This window comes from Bubalus kerabau, chromosome 20, assembly GCF_029407905.1.
Source record: "Bubalus kerabau isolate K-KA32 ecotype Philippines breed swamp buffalo chromosome 20, PCC_UOA_SB_1v2, whole genome shotgun sequence".
Classification (NCBI taxonomy): Eukaryota; Metazoa; Chordata; class Mammalia; order Artiodactyla; family Bovidae; genus Bubalus; species Bubalus kerabau.
The window spans coordinates 55,911,653-55,929,139 of NC_073643.1; the positions used below are offsets into that span (position 1 = coordinate 55,911,653).

The 17,487-nt window shown below is 51.7% G+C and overlaps 1 protein-coding gene and 1 pseudogene across 1 annotated transcript; one reads left to right on the forward strand and one right to left on the reverse strand.

Moving 5' to 3' along the window:
- LOC129635074 (40S ribosomal protein S15-like) overlaps positions 1–17,487 on the forward strand; it is a 35,464-nt pseudogene that overhangs the window by 1,838 nt on the left and 16,139 nt on the right.
- Positions 4,427–10,515, reverse strand: CLEC3B (C-type lectin domain family 3 member B). The gene is made up of 3 exons (XM_055557086.1): positions 10,273–10,515; positions 8,101–8,199; positions 4,427–4,942 (listed from the first exon to the last, which is right to left on the reverse strand). Exons 1-3 carry the CDS (start codon positions 10,379–10,381, stop codon positions 4,542–4,544), a joined length of 609 nt encoding a protein of 202 aa, XP_055413061.1. The 5' UTR covers positions 10,382–10,515; the 3' UTR covers positions 4,427–4,541.

Sequence of the window (17,487 nt, forward strand, 5' to 3'; positions counted from 1 at the left end):
TTGCCCTTATGTAGTCTTGATGGGAAGTGTCAGGACCTCGATGCATGATAGGAACTTCTTATCTGCAAGGTTTTATTGTAATGAGAGCTTAGTAAGCAAACTGTTACATTTGGACGCCAGAAGTTCCTACCATTTCCCACCTTTCTTTAGCTCTCTCCAGGACACTTATCAGCCCAAAAAGTGTGGTTTCCCATGAGTCCGAAGGGTTCTTCTCTGTCTGCCTAAGGACGGTCTTTGTTTAGGAGATATATGATTTCCTGCTGTTAGCCCGTGTGCCCCTTTTAGTTCGCACCTGGCTATCTCCTTGCTCCAACATTACTCCTTCAAGGAGTCTGGACACTTAAAATCTAAAGGCGAAAGTATCTATGGTCCATCCTCTTTTCTTTAAATTTTTATTTATTTCTTGGTTGCCTTGGGTCTTCGTTGCTCTGTGCAGACTTTCTCTAGTTGTAGTGAATGGGGGCTGAGACTCTGTAGTGGCCGCGCTCCGATTGCAGCCTGGTGCACTGGGTAGTTGACGTGCACGGGCTTAGTTGCCCCAGGACGTGTGGAATCTTCCCGGACCAGGGATCAAACTCTCATCCCTGAGTTGGCAGGCGGATTCTTAACCACTAGGCCACCAGGGAAGTTCTGGTCCATCTTCTGTAGCTGGTTTGAACTGAGCACGAGTGTTGCCCCTGCCTGTGGGTGGAGATCTCCTTCCTGTCTGTGAGGGACGGGGATCTCAGGGTTGTTTGTGGTTTTGGAGGTGGAGAGTGGGGAGTAGACCCAGTGGATGGTGGCACCTCATCTTCAGGTGGGATGAATTAAAATCCCTGATGCATCATCATTTCAAGAGCTGGAATCCAAACCCAGGGTTTCTTCCTGATTGGTACTGCAGTATCAATGAGTAGTTTCAACCTGGTTTAAGGTTTTCCTGGCGGAACTTGCTGATGAACGGGAGGAAACACTAGTTTCCGTATTTGACTCTGGCCTTGTTATGTGGCTTGTGTGTCTTAATCTGAAAGACATTTTCCTACTACTACTGTGCAGTTGTTTTCCCAACAATGCAAAACAGGAAAGCTACCCTTAGAGGATACAACCAGCCCCGTCCCTCTGTCTTTGAGCAGCCTCAGAAATGCCGGGTCCCTTGCCAGGAGAGTGAACACCTCAAGAACAGGATCCAGGCCTCGTGGCCTAGCTTCTGTCAGAGCAATTGGCATATGGAAGGAGCTCAGTACTTACTAGTTGGCTGTTTGGAGAAATGGTTTGCACAAAGCTCTTTCTACTAACAAAGTGAGACTCTTTGGCTCATTCTCTTGCAAGCTGCATGACCTTGGCTAATCACTTAACCTCCCTGGGCCTCAGTTTTTTCCATCTGAAGATTGCATTGATCTTTGAGCTGTTTCTCCTGCGACTGTGTTCTCATGCTGTACAAAACAGCAGTGCATTCTAGTGGAGGAAATGGTTAGTTTCATAGATTGTGTCATGATTTTTAGCATGAAAGAGAGACTCATAAACCGGGCTTTTCATGAGTCACCCATGAAAAACAGGTGAAGTAGAATCTAATGTTAAGCTTTAAAGTAGCCCGGGAAAATCTGGGTGGAAAATGTGTTTTTACAGAATTCCTTTCCAGCAATCACAAATACACACCAATGCAAATGACCATCAACTCCTTTTCACAAAAGTTTCAGTCACATCATGAAATATCTGAAAACTTTCTTCGAGATTCAGGAAGGACTGAATGTAAATAATAGTACATGGGCCTTGGAACTCAACAGACCTGAAATCCAGCCCCATTCATGATGTTCTCAGAAAAATTATCCTCTCTGTACTCCGTTTTCTTCAACTATAAAATAGGCTTAATAAAACCGCTCTCCTAGGTTAGTATGACTATTGAATGAGGTAATTCATGAGTTGTTGTCAGGACATAGTAAGGGGCTTGTGGGTCAGTGCCCAGCCCACAGTAGGAATGCACACACTGCTCATTTTCTTTGCTTTTATTAATACTTCCACCTTCTCTCAGCAAAGCCAAAATCCAAAGAATGTGCCTGGAGGTTGTGCGAGGACACATGAGTGGTTTAATGTTTTCATTTGAAGCAAGTATGTTTATGTGTGTGAGAGGGAAGCTCACATTCCAGGGACCGACTCTGACCAGAGTTTGAACCGGTCTTCTTTGCTGTGCAACTAGCAGTTATGCAGAAAAGCCTGTGGTTTAGGGAGGTTGGGAGAGATTGATGGGTGAGTTGGCACCCAGGAAAGGTATTACTGACACCTTGATTAACCTCTTCTCCAAGGCAAAGAACTGGAAACAGCTGAACTTGGAAAGGAGTTTTTACCCAGCATTTTGCGTGACCGGCACTTACAGCAATATTTCAGATTGTCCCTTTGTTGGACATCCTCAAAATTTTTGCACACCAGGGCAGCACATGGTAAAGAAGGAAATGGGCGATGGTGAAAGAGGGCTCTACCATCAATTCTAATAAAGAGTAGTGGAGGAGCTGAAGATCTAGAAACTAATACCTTATTATTGTTTATGCACCTTGGAAATTTTTAATTTTGTAGCCAGGGCCGTAAGGAATAGTAAGGTGAGTGAGGCATTTAACTGGGGTACAAAATTTAAGGAAGTGCCTAAAAAACTCAGTAATCATGATACAAAATATTTGAACACAGTGTTTTAAAAAACAAAAATTAATGCAAACAACAACAACAGATCAAAACTTAAAGCAAGATCCCAGGGCAGGTGTACCCTAGCTTGAAGTCCACGAAAACAGAAGAGCTTTTGCAGCTGATGAAAAATGGTCGATTCTCTTGCTTATGCTGCCACCTGCTGCTGAAATCAGGCAGTGCCACAGTGGCAGTTCTCTACCAGGACCCTCTCTCATACGCAAAGGCCTGGTGCCCTCTTGTGGGCATCCACCCAATGCAGGAACTTTGAAAACCTGTGGCCTCCTACATCCTGCTGGATAGCTGAGTAGGGTAAAAAGAGCCCAAGACTCAGCCAGACCGAGAGCTGCATCTCATTTTTGCTTCTCACTTGCTAGATCATCTTGAAAAAAAAAATCACATCGCTGTTCTGAGCTTCAGTTTCTGCACCTATAATGAATGTCTTCCATCATTACCTCTTCCTAAATTGTTGAATTACATGAGATGGTTTCCATGACAATGCCAGGCAGGCTGTGGGGCACAAAGTGCACACACAGAGTTCACTGTAAGCTACCTCCCCCAGCATAGCCCATCCCCTGTGATCAAATCAAAATACCATCAATTTACCTCTGAAGGCAGGACACACTCAAAGACAACCAGGGAGAAAAGGTATGGCAGAAGTCCCCACGGGATGATGCCATGGCTGATCTGGGAAGACCTCCCCTAAGGGGGTTACTAGAGCTGGGCCTACATGGTTGGATGGGCCAGAGGGGCTCACGGGGCCACTTCTCTGATGTTTTATCTCAGGGAAGGTCCAGCACCGTGAGACAAGCATCACGGTGGTGGTGGAAAGGCCAAGGCCCTGGTCATCCTGGCTCTGCTGCTTACTGGCTCTGTGACCAACGGAAGTCACTCAGCTTCCCTGAGCCTCAACTTCCGTTTCTACAAAACAGAGATAATAACATGCCTGTCCCTGGTGGATAAGATTAAATAAGATGACTTATTTAAAGTTCCTGCGATTCAGTGGGCTCAGTAAGTGGCAGCTGGTATTGGTAGGGTGGAACTTTCTTTGAGGAGCAGGAAAGGGGGACACACCAGTCAGGAAGTGTTGGCCACTTTCATTTTTGACTCCTATTCGGCAAGAAGGGGGATGCAGATATTCCCTGTGGGCAGACCGTACTCTCACCCTAACAGGACTCAGCGTCACCCCAGAAATGAATCCCCAACAGAAAAGGGTGGGATGGGGGTGTCCCTTCTGCCCTGGAGTTGTGGAGGGGATGCTGAAGTGGAGTCTTATGATAAGAAGCCTGGAAATCGGAATAAGGGCTGTAACTTAGATAACAATAGAGTATTAATGTTCATTTCCGGACCTTGAGGAAACCTCCATGCTTCCATGAGAAAATGTCCTTGCTTTCAGGAAACACACTTAAGTATTTAGGGGTAAAGGGGCAATCACGTCTGCAATTTACGATCAAACGGTTCAGGAAAAAATAAAAGGATAAGCAAATAGGCGGAAATATTAGTGTTTGTGGAATCTGGATGAAGGGTATTCGGGAATTCTTGCAAATCTCTCTGTAAGAGGGAAATCAAATGAAATATAAAGTTGTTTAATTTTAAAAAGGCAGCAGTCAAGGGTTCCCGCCTCCCCCCTGTTCTCTTCCTCCCTCCCCTTCTCTGTGCACCCAGCTCGCCATCCTTCCCCGCCTCTGCTCGCCTCCTAAGAGCCTTCTCCCAGGTCCCAGAAGGGCTCCTGGACTCTCCCCGCCCATGGGAACTGCCACAGACTGCAGCCACTCTCCAGCACGGTGCACCCACTTTATTTGCGAAAGGAGGCGCCCAGCGTGCGGGGGGGGCGGGGGCCTCCACGCGCCCCTCCTCCGGGGCTCAGGATCCTGCGCCCCGGCCCTCCCGGCCCGCTAGACGATGGCGAACTGGCAGACGTAGGGCAGCTTGTCCCGGCAGCGCTTGTCGAACCACTTGCCGTTGGCCGCGCCGGACAGGGTGGCGCAGTTCTCGACCTTGCCGCCGTCGGGCTGCGCGGTGATCTCCGTCTCCCAGTTCTTGTAGGCGATGTTGCCGCCGGTCATGTCCACCCAGGCGCCCTCGGACGCCATGTCGTTGAAGCCCAGCCAGACCTCGGCCTCGCTGCCCACGCTCTGGCGCAGGTACTCGTACAGGGCGTCGTTCTCGGAGCCCGTCTGCGGGGTGCCCAGGGTGCCTCCACGAGAGATGCAGTCCTCACTCGCCTCATGGAAGGTCTTCGCCTGGACAAAGGCCAGGAAGCACTTCATGTGCACCTTGGTACCCTTCAGACAGACTGGGAGGGGAGAAGTGGCCATCACCCCAGGATCCCCAGCCGAGAACCCACTGCCTGGGGCCGGCTCACCCCACTCCATCCAGCCCTGTCCGCCGCGGACGGGCTCCAGACCCAGGCCCGAGGGCCCTGCTGTAATGGGCACTGAATCCCAGACCCCCGATTCACAGTGGGTGGAGCTCCTGCTGCTGGGCGTGGGCTCAGCCCCCCCAACTGAAGATAGACGGCCCCTCTCAAGGTCACACCCCTCCCCGGGTGCCCCATCCAGCGCCCAGGGGAGGAGGGGGGTCATCTCTCCCCCAGGCAGGATAATTCTGCCTTTTAGCAGAATTAAGAGGCCCTTTAGGGGTCTTTTAGCTTGGAGGCTGCACAGGGAGGGGGCAGAAACTGGCCTTGGGTGCCCCTCTGCTCAGTCTGCTTCCCATCGCTCCCTTTCACAGCTGGGACCCCAGACTCTCCCTGATGAATGAACCCCATCTCAGAGTGGGCTTCCCAGGGAGCCCCGCCAGAGCCACCCGCTCTGATCTTCCTCCCGCCCCACTCTCCCTGAGATTGGGGCCAGGGGACATGCTGACCCAGAGTCCAGACCACACTGCAGGTGCCCAGGACTCCAAATCCCTGCCCCAGGGGCCCAGACAGGCTCCCAGCGTCTGCCAGCAGCCTCTTCTGGGTCAGTGCTCCTGGGGGCTGGTTGGAGTGGCAACTGGGAGCTCAGAGCTGAGACTGGCCAGCCCCCGACAGAAGAGATGGCCCAAGCAGTGGGCCAGGAGTTTGCTGTCTCAGGCTCAGAACTCTGAGGAGTCCGAGAGTTCTAAATTTGATTTTGGCCTCAACAGTTATAATGAAGGTGTGTATTTGGTCTAGTTAGGAATATAGACTGTTTTTGTTTAGTAGTTTATGCTTTAGTTGGGTTTATAACATAAATATTTAGACAGTTGGAGGGTATGTCTCCATTTGTCTTCTTGCTTCTGATCCTCAAAATTTTAGGGGTGGGTCTGCACTCCAACACCACCCCCTCCCCTCACTCACCCACTCACTCTGTTACTCTCACTTAACGTACATCTCTGTGTCCCCGTGAGCACCGGACACTCCTGGAACTCTCAACTCCAGGCCCAGAGCATCACCGAGGTGTCTTCACTCACAGACACCGTCCCAAGCCGGCCAGCCCTGCCATGTGCTCTCGTGCAGTGCCTCCTAGCCGGTTGTCATTGCCCTTCCCAGCCTGGCCCCATACTCTTTCCTTCCTTCTGGGGTCACTGTGAAATGCCACCTAGACTCCCTTTGGGTGAAGGCCTGACCACCCCAGCTGCTGGGAGCGCTCAGCCTCCCTTTGGGGATTGCCTCAGTGAAAGATAGCCCCTCGCCCACAGCATGCCCCTCCCAGAGCAGCCCCCACCCAGGGACCGGCCCATGAGCCCCCTTGTCCTGACTCAGGACAGCTCTGAAGGGCCCTCCCGAGGTCAGGGCTCCCTCTGCAATCCCTGGGGCCTTCACTGAGACGCAGGGTACTCTGCCCACTCCTGAGTCCTGTCTCTTCCCTTCTGATCCTGGGTGCTGATCAGGTACTGGTCCTGGGAGGTGCTCCCTCATGAGCCTCCTGCAGGCTCAGCTCCACCTCAGGGCCGCGTCCTGGGAGCCGCGCCCACAGCACTAACGTAGTCCTCAGTGAGCGTCAGTCCTCAGTGCCTTGCCATTGTAACTGGCGTTTTGTCACTCTGGCCCACTTATGATCCGGTGGGGGCATGCTGGCCCTGCCTAGCTCTGCTCCTGCTCTGCCCTCTGCTTGGAATCCCTCTTTATGTTCCTACACCTGCTTTGAGGGTGCCAGGGAATACACTGATTCCATGAATATATTGAGGCCCCCAGAGCAGGGCCCCGCTGGGTCACCTGTGTTTCCTTGTGCGTGGCAGAGGCTTGCTAGTTGGGGACCTCACGTGCGTTTGTTGATTGGGGGAGAGGAAGGGCAGATGGTGGGAGGGAAGGATTTCTCCCCTAACCCCTCATTCTCTCAACACTCTGGCTAGGTCAGCAGAGCTCAGGAATGCTTTGTGAGGGGTTCTTGGCGAGGTGATTTGCAGATTGTCATAAAGGAAAGGGTGATGAGAGAGAAAAGGCCCCCAAGGAGACCGGGAGCCCATGAACCTTCTGGGAATCAGCAAACATGGAGGGGGTGTTTGGATCTCTGTATGCCGTGGACTTTGCACAGGGAGGTCCCCATGACATTGCCCACCTCAGAAGGCAAGTGGCATCTGGGTTGCATGGTCTTTGCATAAGTGCAGAACTGAGTCATGAGACCTTAGAGCTTGCCCTGCAAATCCAGCCCCAGCCCTTCCACTTTGCAGATGAGGAAACTGAGGCCCCAAACGGCCTTGTGCTCATCTTAAACCTTCCCCCACGTGTTAAGTATTACTGATCGTCTGTATTCTGTGTCCTCCAGGGCAAGGTCATGAAGGAGTAGGTGAGTGTGAGGTGTGTGAAAATTGGAGACAATATGAAAGGGACTCAGTGGAGAGAAAGAGAGCGGGTTGTCCAGGCAGGCTGGCCAGGAAGTGCCAGGGCAGGTGGCTGTGAGCTGACTGTGTCCCCAGGCTCCACAGCTGGGTGTGTTGTCCATCCTGGCTTAGCTGGTTCGTGCAGGGTCAGGAAGCCCAAAGCCCACCTTTCCTCACACCGAGCACGCACCGGGCAGGCTGCCTCCATTCCCACCCTAACCTGCATTTGCCAGCCAGGGGCGTATGGGCAAAGCCAGGGCCTCTCTGTCTCAGCTCCCATCTCTAGAATAGGGATAGTAAATCCTGCCTCAGCGTAGTGATGATGACTGAGAGTGGCTGCGGCAGCGCAGCAGACACACAGGTGTTGGGGCGCATGCCCTACGGGACCGTGGGCCCAGCTGAGTGCAGGGTCTCCTGGGGGCTCCAGGGCTCACGCTTCCACTGGGCGGTAATGGATTCTTGTGGGCGAGTTCATTGTCCTTTTGGGACATTCCTGCTTCCACACATCAGGGCATCTTCCTGAGGCCTCCTTGAATCTGGTGCCCTGGACTAGGGGAGCCAGCCAGTTCCCTGGTGCTGGGCCAGAGGCTAGAGGCACATCCCTGACTGCGGGCCCGAGCCCCTGTGTCCAGCGCACCCCTGCCTGGAGAGATGGCCACGTTCACTCACCCGTCTGCAAGGCCTGCTGCTCCTTCAGCAGGGCCACCTCCTGGGCCAGGCTGTCCAGCTGAGTCTTCAGCTCCTCCAGCATCTTCGGACTCACGGCATCTAGGATGAAGTCAGAAGGAAGTGGGGACAATCCCGTGATGAAGGCAGTAGGGATGGAGGCAGGGCAGGGACTGGAGGGGCAGACCACCGTCAGCCACAAGGGGACAGGGGATGACCCCTCGACCTTGATGTCATGGCAGATTCTGTCTCTCCCTGTTCCTGCCAGCGGTCATCCAAGTGACTGCTCGTGATTTCCCTTCTACCGGGGGCCCTCCTTCACTTGCTCTTGCTAACATGAGACCTGTGCTGCATTGTGCAGGAGGGGTCAAATGGGATGGCGATGGGCAGGGGTGGGGTGGGGCTGCAGGCAGAGCCTTCAGTGACCACCCCCCCCAACCCCCGCCCTGACCACCCTCCCAGCTCCAGAGGAGAACAGAGCCGGGGCCCTGGAGACCTCCCAGGTGTACTTTCCTGGAGGAACAACACAGACCAGCAGGGCGGGCGCTCCGGCTGCGGAACGGGGAGAGGCAGTCGGGCACTCCGCTCTCGCGCTGCCTGCTGTTCTGCGGACCTCCAGCGCCCTGGGCTTCCGTGGGCACTGCACGGAGACCACATGGAGCCGGGTTGCAAGCGTGACAGCTGGAGCGGGCCAGGGCATTGTCTGGTGTGACCTTCTCGTCCATGTGATGAGGTCTGTGATTTACACGTTCAAATAAATACATACTACATCTTTGGTAAACTTGAGAAATTAGCAACTCTTTTCCACATTCAAAAATTCTGTTATTTGCCTTCGTAACTGTGTATCCTTTACAAAGACCATCCTTGGTGGCAATTTTAGCTAACATTCATGGACATACCATGCATGCTGCGAGTCTTCTTTTTTTTAATGAACATTTTGTAGAAGGTAACACAGCCATATAATTTTTAAAGACCCAAACAGTTCAAAATGTTCAAGTCTCTTTCCCAGTCAATCTGCTCTCAGCTCTCTAGTTTCTCTTCCCAGAGATAATCACTGTTGCTAACTCTTGTGAATCCTTCCAGAAAAGCTCTATGCATATACAAGTAAATATGTATTTTTTTCTTTGAAGTAAATATATATATTTTTATATAAATCCCTTTTTCAAAACAAATGTTAACTAAGTATCCATTCTGTTTTGAATTTGTTGATGTTTACTTTATGAACTGAACCTTGGGGATTATTTCCTGTTGGCACCAGGACCCGTCCATTCTGTGTCGCCGGCCTGTGGGGCTTCATGGCCCTAACGTGCCTTGCATACATCGTCCGTGACCCGTGGGCAGCTGTCCATTTACAGTGGAGGCTCCGGGAGGGGCCTGAGGGCAGCCACGCCCCTTGGCCCCAGGCCAGCCGTTCGGCTGCTGCGTCAGCACTCTCATCTCCTGGGGGCTGACAGCCCACTGCATTGCCATGGCACTTCACTAGTGTTGTCTCAACACAGCCCGCGGTGACCTCACTGCAGGCAGGGCTCCAAGGGCAGGCCTTGCTGGGGCCAGGGCCACCCAAGTACACCCGGGCCCAGAGGCCGCGGAGGGAGAGCAAAGCCGCCTCCACTGTCCTAGTTCAGCCTTGAACAGTTTCATTTCCTGAAGGCTGTGATGCACCATAGAACTACGAACTGTTCGTTTTTCCTTCCCCTGTGCATTACGTTATACCCTGTGTTCCAGACGCCTTACATGTTTTCTATTGTTAAATCCTCCCAACCAACCCTTTGAGCCAAGGCCCCCATCTCTGTTTCACAGTTGAGAAGCCTGAGGTTCAGAGACAACAAAGTGGAGCCTTGTCAGCCCTCCCGAGAAGAGTCGGACATCTCCGGGCTGCTGAGCCAAAGGTGTGGTTTCTCTTAAAATCTTGCGGTGGTGGGGGAGGAGTGCATGTCCGTTATGGTGATCTGGAAGGTTCTTTCCGATTCTAAGAGCCTGTGACTCTGACAGTTCTGACAGCTGCCCCTGCGGCTGGAGAACTCACCCAGGTCCCAGTTGGTGGGGCGGGCGGGGGGTGGGGGGGGCCACTTCACTGATGTTCGCTGGGCTCGTGGAGAAGGGAAGGGAAGGAGAGAACGGAGGGTGAGGGCCAGTCAAGGAGAGAGCTACCAGCTCCCCAGCCCACCTCCTTACCTTTCTTGGCATTTGCAGCCTTCTTGGCCTTGGGGGTGGGGGTCTCGGCGGTGACCTGGGTCAGAAGAGAGAAGAGGCAGAGGAGCATGCAGGGCCCCCAGAGCTCCATACTGCTGCCGCTGCCGCTGCTGCCTGCGGTCGCCTGGGTCAGGGAGCACTGGCCGCTGGGGCCCGAGCTACGTGTCTTAAGGCAGCGGCCACAAGGACCTCTGTCCAGGAAACCCTCCCAAAGTTGGCTGCGGGAGTGCCAAAAAAAAAAATCCTGCAAAAAGAGGAAGGCCTGGGAGCTACAAAATCTGGCTGCTGCTCGGGGAACACCCACCCAGCATCCTGGCCCCGCCCTCTGAAACAATGATTGTTTTCTAGGATTCTGAAAAATACATGCTTGTCCTCAGAGCTCACATCTGCTGGGCAGTTACCTCGGGCAGGCGCTGGGTCACGCTTTTCCCTGGCCTCACAGAGGCCTCACACCAGCAATATGAGGCGGGTGCTGGCATTTCCCCATTTTACACTTGAGGAAACTGAGGCTCAGTGAGGTTAAGGGAGCCTAAGCTACCGGACCTGTTGGAGGCAGCGCCAGTATCTGACCCCAGCCCGGGTACAGAACAGTCATGGAACTGTGTCTCCTTAGGGAGAGAGCTGGGGCTCACTGCCAGATGGCCTGCAGTGTTTGCTGCGGTTCTTTTGTAGTTCTGCATCTGTGTTCCTGATGCATGTTTAAAAATACAAAGAAGACCTTTCCTTTCTTGACTCACTCTCTGTTTCTCAATCATCCTTTCCTGAAGCCGAGGTGACCACGGTGGGAAAGGGGCAGCCTGGTGTCCCAGAGTGATGTCAGAGATGGAGCAGGGAGGAAAGAATGTCCCCAGGAAGGGGAGCCGGTGTGGGGTGTCAGGACACAACAGGGTGGAAGGGGCACCCCCGGGGGAACAGAGGTCCTCCGTGGGGTGTTGGAGTCCAGGCGAGGAGAAGAGATCTGCGTGGGAGAGCGGGTGGGGGCACATGGGAGAGAGTGGTTACACATCAAGTAAGTACATTTATTAAAGACCATGGGAGGAAAAAAAAGACCACGGGAGCCAGGTTTCTCACTGTCGGGAAAAGGAGGTACAAATACATAGAGAAAACATAGAGAATGTTTCCTACAGTGTAGGATTGAAATTGGAGCTCTCGGTGTGCAGTTACGGACTTTGACACATGAAGCCGAATCTCCAACTGTCCACGGAAATGTGCGCATCAGTCCCCCAGCTAGACATCTGGGTGGAGCAGTGGCCCCAGCAAAGGCTTGAGCATGCCTGGCATTCAAGTGCTGGCTTCTCAGTACAGCTTTCCACGAAAAGAAACCGCAGCACCTTGGAGCAACGGCTCATTCCAGGGCCAGGGCAGGAAAAGGAGAAACTAAGCCCAGCACAGGTTATTTTGCCAGAACATAAGAACATGTTTAAAGAAGGGTGAGAACGTGGCAGGACACGGAACCAGCTTGAAGGAGCTTCATAGGCTCCAAATCGGGGACAGTTTGAGCATCAAAACAGTGACGGTAACAGTAAAATAGGAAACCCTGAGCGCATACAGATACAAATAAAGAAGTGAATACACTGGAAGTCTGACGAGCAGTGGGATATTTTCATTGTCTCAGATTATTTTCCCACAAAATGCTTATTAACTCCAAATAGGAAAGAGCCCCCTTGCAACGGAGAAGCCTGGCAGACGTCACTTTAATGAAGTGACCGAGGTCAGCATCGTCAGTAACAGACCCAACAGAAAGCCTGCAGCCCCTGAGCACCGGATGGGCGCGGGGGAGTCTCCTGCTGAGGGCACAGTGCACAAGCCCAACCAAGGGGCTCTCTCCACAGCAACTGCCCAGCAGTCTTCAGGACTGTCCAGGACACGTCTGAGGACACGAAGGAGGTCATAGACACAGAACGGCAAACGCGCTGTGCACTGGACCAGACCCTCCTGCTCTCTGGACGCCCCTGGGACAGGGTGAGGAGCATGTGGCAAGGATGGTCCGTTGTGATGATGGAAGAGAGGGGCCTCGGCCGCAGGGACCACGCACTAGAGCGGGAGGCGGTGATAGGGCATGAGGTCAACGACTCCCTCGGAAATGGCTCAGGGGAAAACGTTCTCTGTGCTGTAGTTGCAGATTTTGTGTGAGCTTTAGATGGTTCCACAAGAAAAAGCAGCCCTGTGTAACTCAGGCTTTTCTTGCAGGGACCCCCACCTTGCTCCGTCTGATCTGGGCAGGGACGTGCCTGCAGCCTGCTGGGCCAGGCCACACCCTGCAGTCGCCCAGCTCCGAAGCCTGGGGCGGGCAGCAGGAGCTCTGTGCACCCGGCCCTTCCTGTCCTGGCTGGCCCTCATATTCTCAGAGTGCAAGGGGGCTTTATATTCTCAGCTGGGCCCTCAGTGGGGTGTTAAGGACGAAAGATTAAGCAACCTACCAGGGAGTCTTGCTTCCTGGAACTCTGGGTGGGTAGCACACGGCAAGAGAAATTATGGTTCTTTTTCTTTTTAAAACTCCATTGCATTCCTGATTTTCTCTCCTCGGCTCTTGGGCAGCAGGGAAACGGGAGGAGTCTGTTTCCGAGTACAAGGTCAGGACAGGCCCGATTGTGGAGGCCGTGCCCTGGGTAGGCTGGGGAGGAGGTCCTAGAGGAGCCACTCAGAAGCCTAGAACCCTCTGCTCTGGGGTTTATCCTGCAGGAGCCACATGGGAGCCAGGCTGCATCCGGCCTGCCTGGGACTGTTCTCAGCCGGCCAGTCCCTCAGTCACTGCACCACGTGCCCCTGCCTTTGTGCAGCCCTGGGGGTGCATGGCACCCTCTGTGCCAGCAGGGCTGCAGTGGCTTCTCCAGAGGCAAGTGGCCCACCGTCCCTCAATCTCTGAGCTAGAAAGCTGAGTGGAAGAAGCTGCCTGCTTTAACCACCTCTTGATATGTGATGTCCTTTTCCATTGATCTCCATGTGTTTGCTTAAAGCCTTCCTGGAACAAGCAGCTCATAGCTGGTTCCATCATTAGATGCTTGGCTTGTTATAAAGTCCTCCTGTGGTGAGGCAGTTACCTGGTGCACCAGAACAGTCATTTAAGGGGTGAGCAAATGTCAGCAATATACAGCCTTGACATACTCCTTTCCAGATTTGGAACCAGTCACCTTGCTTATTTAACTTATATGCAGAGTACATCATGCAAAATGCCGGGCTGGATGAACCACAGGCTGGAATCAAGATTGCCGGGAGAAATATCAATAACCTCAGATACGCAGATGACACCACCCTTATGGCAGAAAGCGAAGAAGAACTAAAGAGCCTCTTGATGAAGGTGAAAGAGGAGAGTGAAAAAGCTGGCTTAAAACTCAACATTCAGAAAACTAAGATCATGGCATCCAGTCCCATCACTTCATGGCAAATAGATGGGGAAACAATGGAAACAGTGACAGACTTTATTTTTGTGGGCTCCAAAATCATTGCAGATGGTGACTGCAGGCATGAAAGATAAGCTATGACCAATATAGACAGCATATTAAAAAGCTGAGGTGTTACTTTGCTGACAAAGGTCTGTATAGTCAAAGCTGTGGTTTTTACAGTAGTCATGTATGGATATGAGAGTTGGACCATAAAGAAAGGTGAGCGCTGAAAAAATCAATGCTTTTGAACTGTGGTGTTGGAGAAGATTCTTGAGAGTCCCTTGGACTGCAAGGAGATCCAATCAGTCCATCCTAAAGGAAATCAGTCCTGAATATTCATTGGAAGGACTTGATGCTGAAGCTGAAACTCCAATAGTTTGGCCACCTGATGTGAAGAACTAACTCATTGGAAAAGACCCTGATGCTGGGAAAGATTGAAGGCAGGAGGAGAAGGGGATGACAGAGGATGAGATGGTTCGATGGCATCCCTGACTCAATGTGCATGAGTTTGAGTAAACTCTGGGAGTTGGTGATGGACAGGGATCCCTGGTGTGCTGCAGTCCATGGGGTCGCAAAGAGTCAGACTCGACTGAGTGACTGAATTGAAATGTTGGCACCTGGCCTTTCTGTCCCTCTTTGATTGTCTCTTCTCCTTGGTCCTTCCCCTCTTCCTCCCAACTTTCCTTCTAAGATATGGTTCCTGGACTTTTTTTTTTATCTTCTTGAAAGCATCTTTGGATAGAATTCTGCTTGCCACAGTCCTCCCTGTGTTTGTGTTTGTGCGTGTTCTCAAGGAGTCTGCTGTGGACAGGGGCCTGTGTCTTCTGTGTTCAGAATGGACACGCCATTCAGAAAGGCACCCTTTGTAGACACCTAGCAGCCACATTTGCTGCCCGCGTTGAGCTTAGGGCTGTTAACCCCCTGGGTGCTCTTGTCCAGGCCTAGTTTTCCCCGGCCAGGTGAGGACCTTAATTTCAGCCCCCTGCAGTGGACTCACCACCAGCCCTGGTGGGGCCTGGGGAGTTCACCCTCCCAGCATAAAAGACCTTCTCGTGGACCGTCCCCCAGGCCTCTACCAGCCGGAAGGGCACCAAGCAGGGGGCGCTTCAGCCAGGAGATCCATGCGGGGTTACTGTTCACAAGTGAAAGGAAAGGTCTGTGCGCTCACACCCCACCCTCCGGGCCCAGTCTTCTCCCATCAGTTTCCCTGCACAAAGAATCATTTTGGCAGCAAAACCAGAGGCAGAAAAATCTGAAGAGGGCCCCGAAAGGCACATTTCAGTTTTGTTTTCTCCCTCTCGAGCTGCCGGAGATCTGAGTTATAAAACAAGCGCTGGCGCCCCACCCACGTCGTGCACGGATGAAAACATCCCCCACCCCCACCCTCGTCGCGCACAGATGTTTCCTCTTAGCTCCGCTGGCCTTGGTCAACAGAAACGTGCCCCGCCTATGGAGCAGAGAACTTTCCACACTCTGTTCAAAGGTAAGAACATCCAGGCTGCGCATCTCCAAGAATACTGCAAGGGCCAAAGACCAGCATCCTGTTACATGGTCTCATGGCCCTCGTTAGGAAAGGCACTCGGTCCTTTTCGAAGCTTTTGTTGGCCTGGTTCTGTCATTCATGCAGCGAGTACTGCCTCTGCCCCTGTGTGCTAGGCCCTCGGGCACGCACAGCGCGGGAGGCGGTGCACCATCAGCCCAGGTTCTCGGCTCCGTGAGGCCACATTTCTGGTTGTTTTGTCCCTAAAGGTCAGCAGTACCCTAGCGGAAAGAGAACTGGGAGCCTTGGATTCTAAGCGGAGCTCAGACATCCAGCACTTGGGTCTTCTGGGGCAAGTTATTCCAGACCCAGATATCTCTTTCATAAAACAGGGTAATAATCTCTACCCTGCCTACACAATGGGATTTGAAAAAAAACTTTTTACTTTATATTGGAGTATCGTCGAACAGTGTTGTGATAGTTTCCGGGTCTCATGTATCCATTCTCCCCCAAGCTCTCCTCTCATCCAGACTGCCACATAGCACTGAGCAGAATGTCATGTTATACAGCAGGTCCTTTTGGTTATCCACTTTGAATACAGCAGTGTGTACGGGTCCATCCCAAACTCCCTATCTCTTGCCCCCATTCTTCCCATCCCCCAACCATGAGTTTGTCGTCTAAGTCTATGAGTCTGTTTCTTCCCTAAGTTCATTTGTGTCATTTCTTCATAGACTTCGCATATAAGGGATGTCGTCCAGTACATCTCTGCACAGTGGAACCCTGGGTGTGAGGTGGCCGGGCCGCCTGTAACTGTGTGGGAGGCTGGAGGACGTGGGTGAGACGTGCACAGCCCTCAGGGCTCCTCGGCCTCTGTCCGCCGCCTTCCTCCTCCCACCCTAGGGCTGAGACACTAAATGACCTGACCTGTAAATCTGGGAGGAGTCAGTCTTGCATGTGCAGCCCAGTTCTGCACTTACCTGATGTCTTCAGCTGTTAATAGCTCACGCAGGAATAGAAAATCTGATTAGCTGTGTAGGATACTATAGATGGGCATCTGCCTTTTTGACACCTTTTCCCCAACCCTCCACAAATGGCCTTAAAATTCAACAAATATAAACCCAGTTGTGCATTTAGGGATCCTAAAAATTTCACATTATTACACTAGCCATGCACAACCTCTCTAAGTTTTGCTGCTTTCTCTTTTCCCTCATAGAACCCCTCTCTGTGTACCAGGTCTGATCCTTAGCCTGTGTCCAGAATCTGTGGGTCCCCAGGGAAGAAATGGGCTGGTGGCAGACTGCTCCCATCCAAAGCTGTGCCTCCTCTGGAATTTTTCAGAGAACAAGCTTTTTTTCATTGATTTTCTCTATTGATTTTCTGTTTTCAATTTCATTGACATCTATATTGCTATGTTGATTTTTTATAATTTCTCTCTCTCTGCTGACTTTGGATTTAATTTGCTCTTCTTTTTCTAATTTCCTAAGGTGTGAGCTTAGATGATTGGTTTTAGATCTTTTGTCTTTCCTAATGATTTAAATTTCCTTCTAAGCACTGCTTTTGCTTAGCACTCCTGGTACACAGAGAGGGGTTCTATGAGGGAAAAGAGAAAGCAGCAAAACTTAGAGAGGTTGTGCATGGCTAGTGTAATAATGCGAAATTTTTAGGACCCTAAATGCACATCCATCCCACAAATTTGATAAGTAGTGTTTTTATTTTCATTTAGTTCAAAATATGAGATTTCATTTGAGATTTTTTTCTTTGACCCAAGTATTACTTAAAACTGTGCTGTTTAATCTCCAAGTGTGTGTGTGGTTTCCAGCTATCTTTCTGTGATTGATTTATAGTATAATTCTATCATGGTCTGGGAGCAGGTCATTGTGATTTCTATTCTATTAGACTTGTTAAGGTGCATTTTATGGTTCAGAATGTGGTCTGTCTGCATGAATGTTTCCAAGAGAGCTTGAGACGAATATGTGTCCAGCTGTTGATGGATAAAGCAGTCTATGGGTGCTAAGTCCCTTCAGTAGTGTCCAGCTCTTTGCGACACTATGGACTGTCTTTGCAACCCACCAGGCCCTTCTGTCCATGGGATTCCTTCAAGCAAGAATACTGAAGTGGGTTGCCGTGCCTTCCTTCAGCAGAATCTCCCCCCCCCACCCAGGGATCAAACTTCCATCTCTTACGTCTTCTGCATTGGCAGGTGGGTTCTTTACCACTCGCACTACCTGGGAAGCCCAGAAGCAGTCTGTAGATGTCCATTATATCCAGATTGATGCTGTTGGTGAGTCCAAACACATCCTTACCAATTTCCTGCCTGCTCCATCTGTTTGTCTC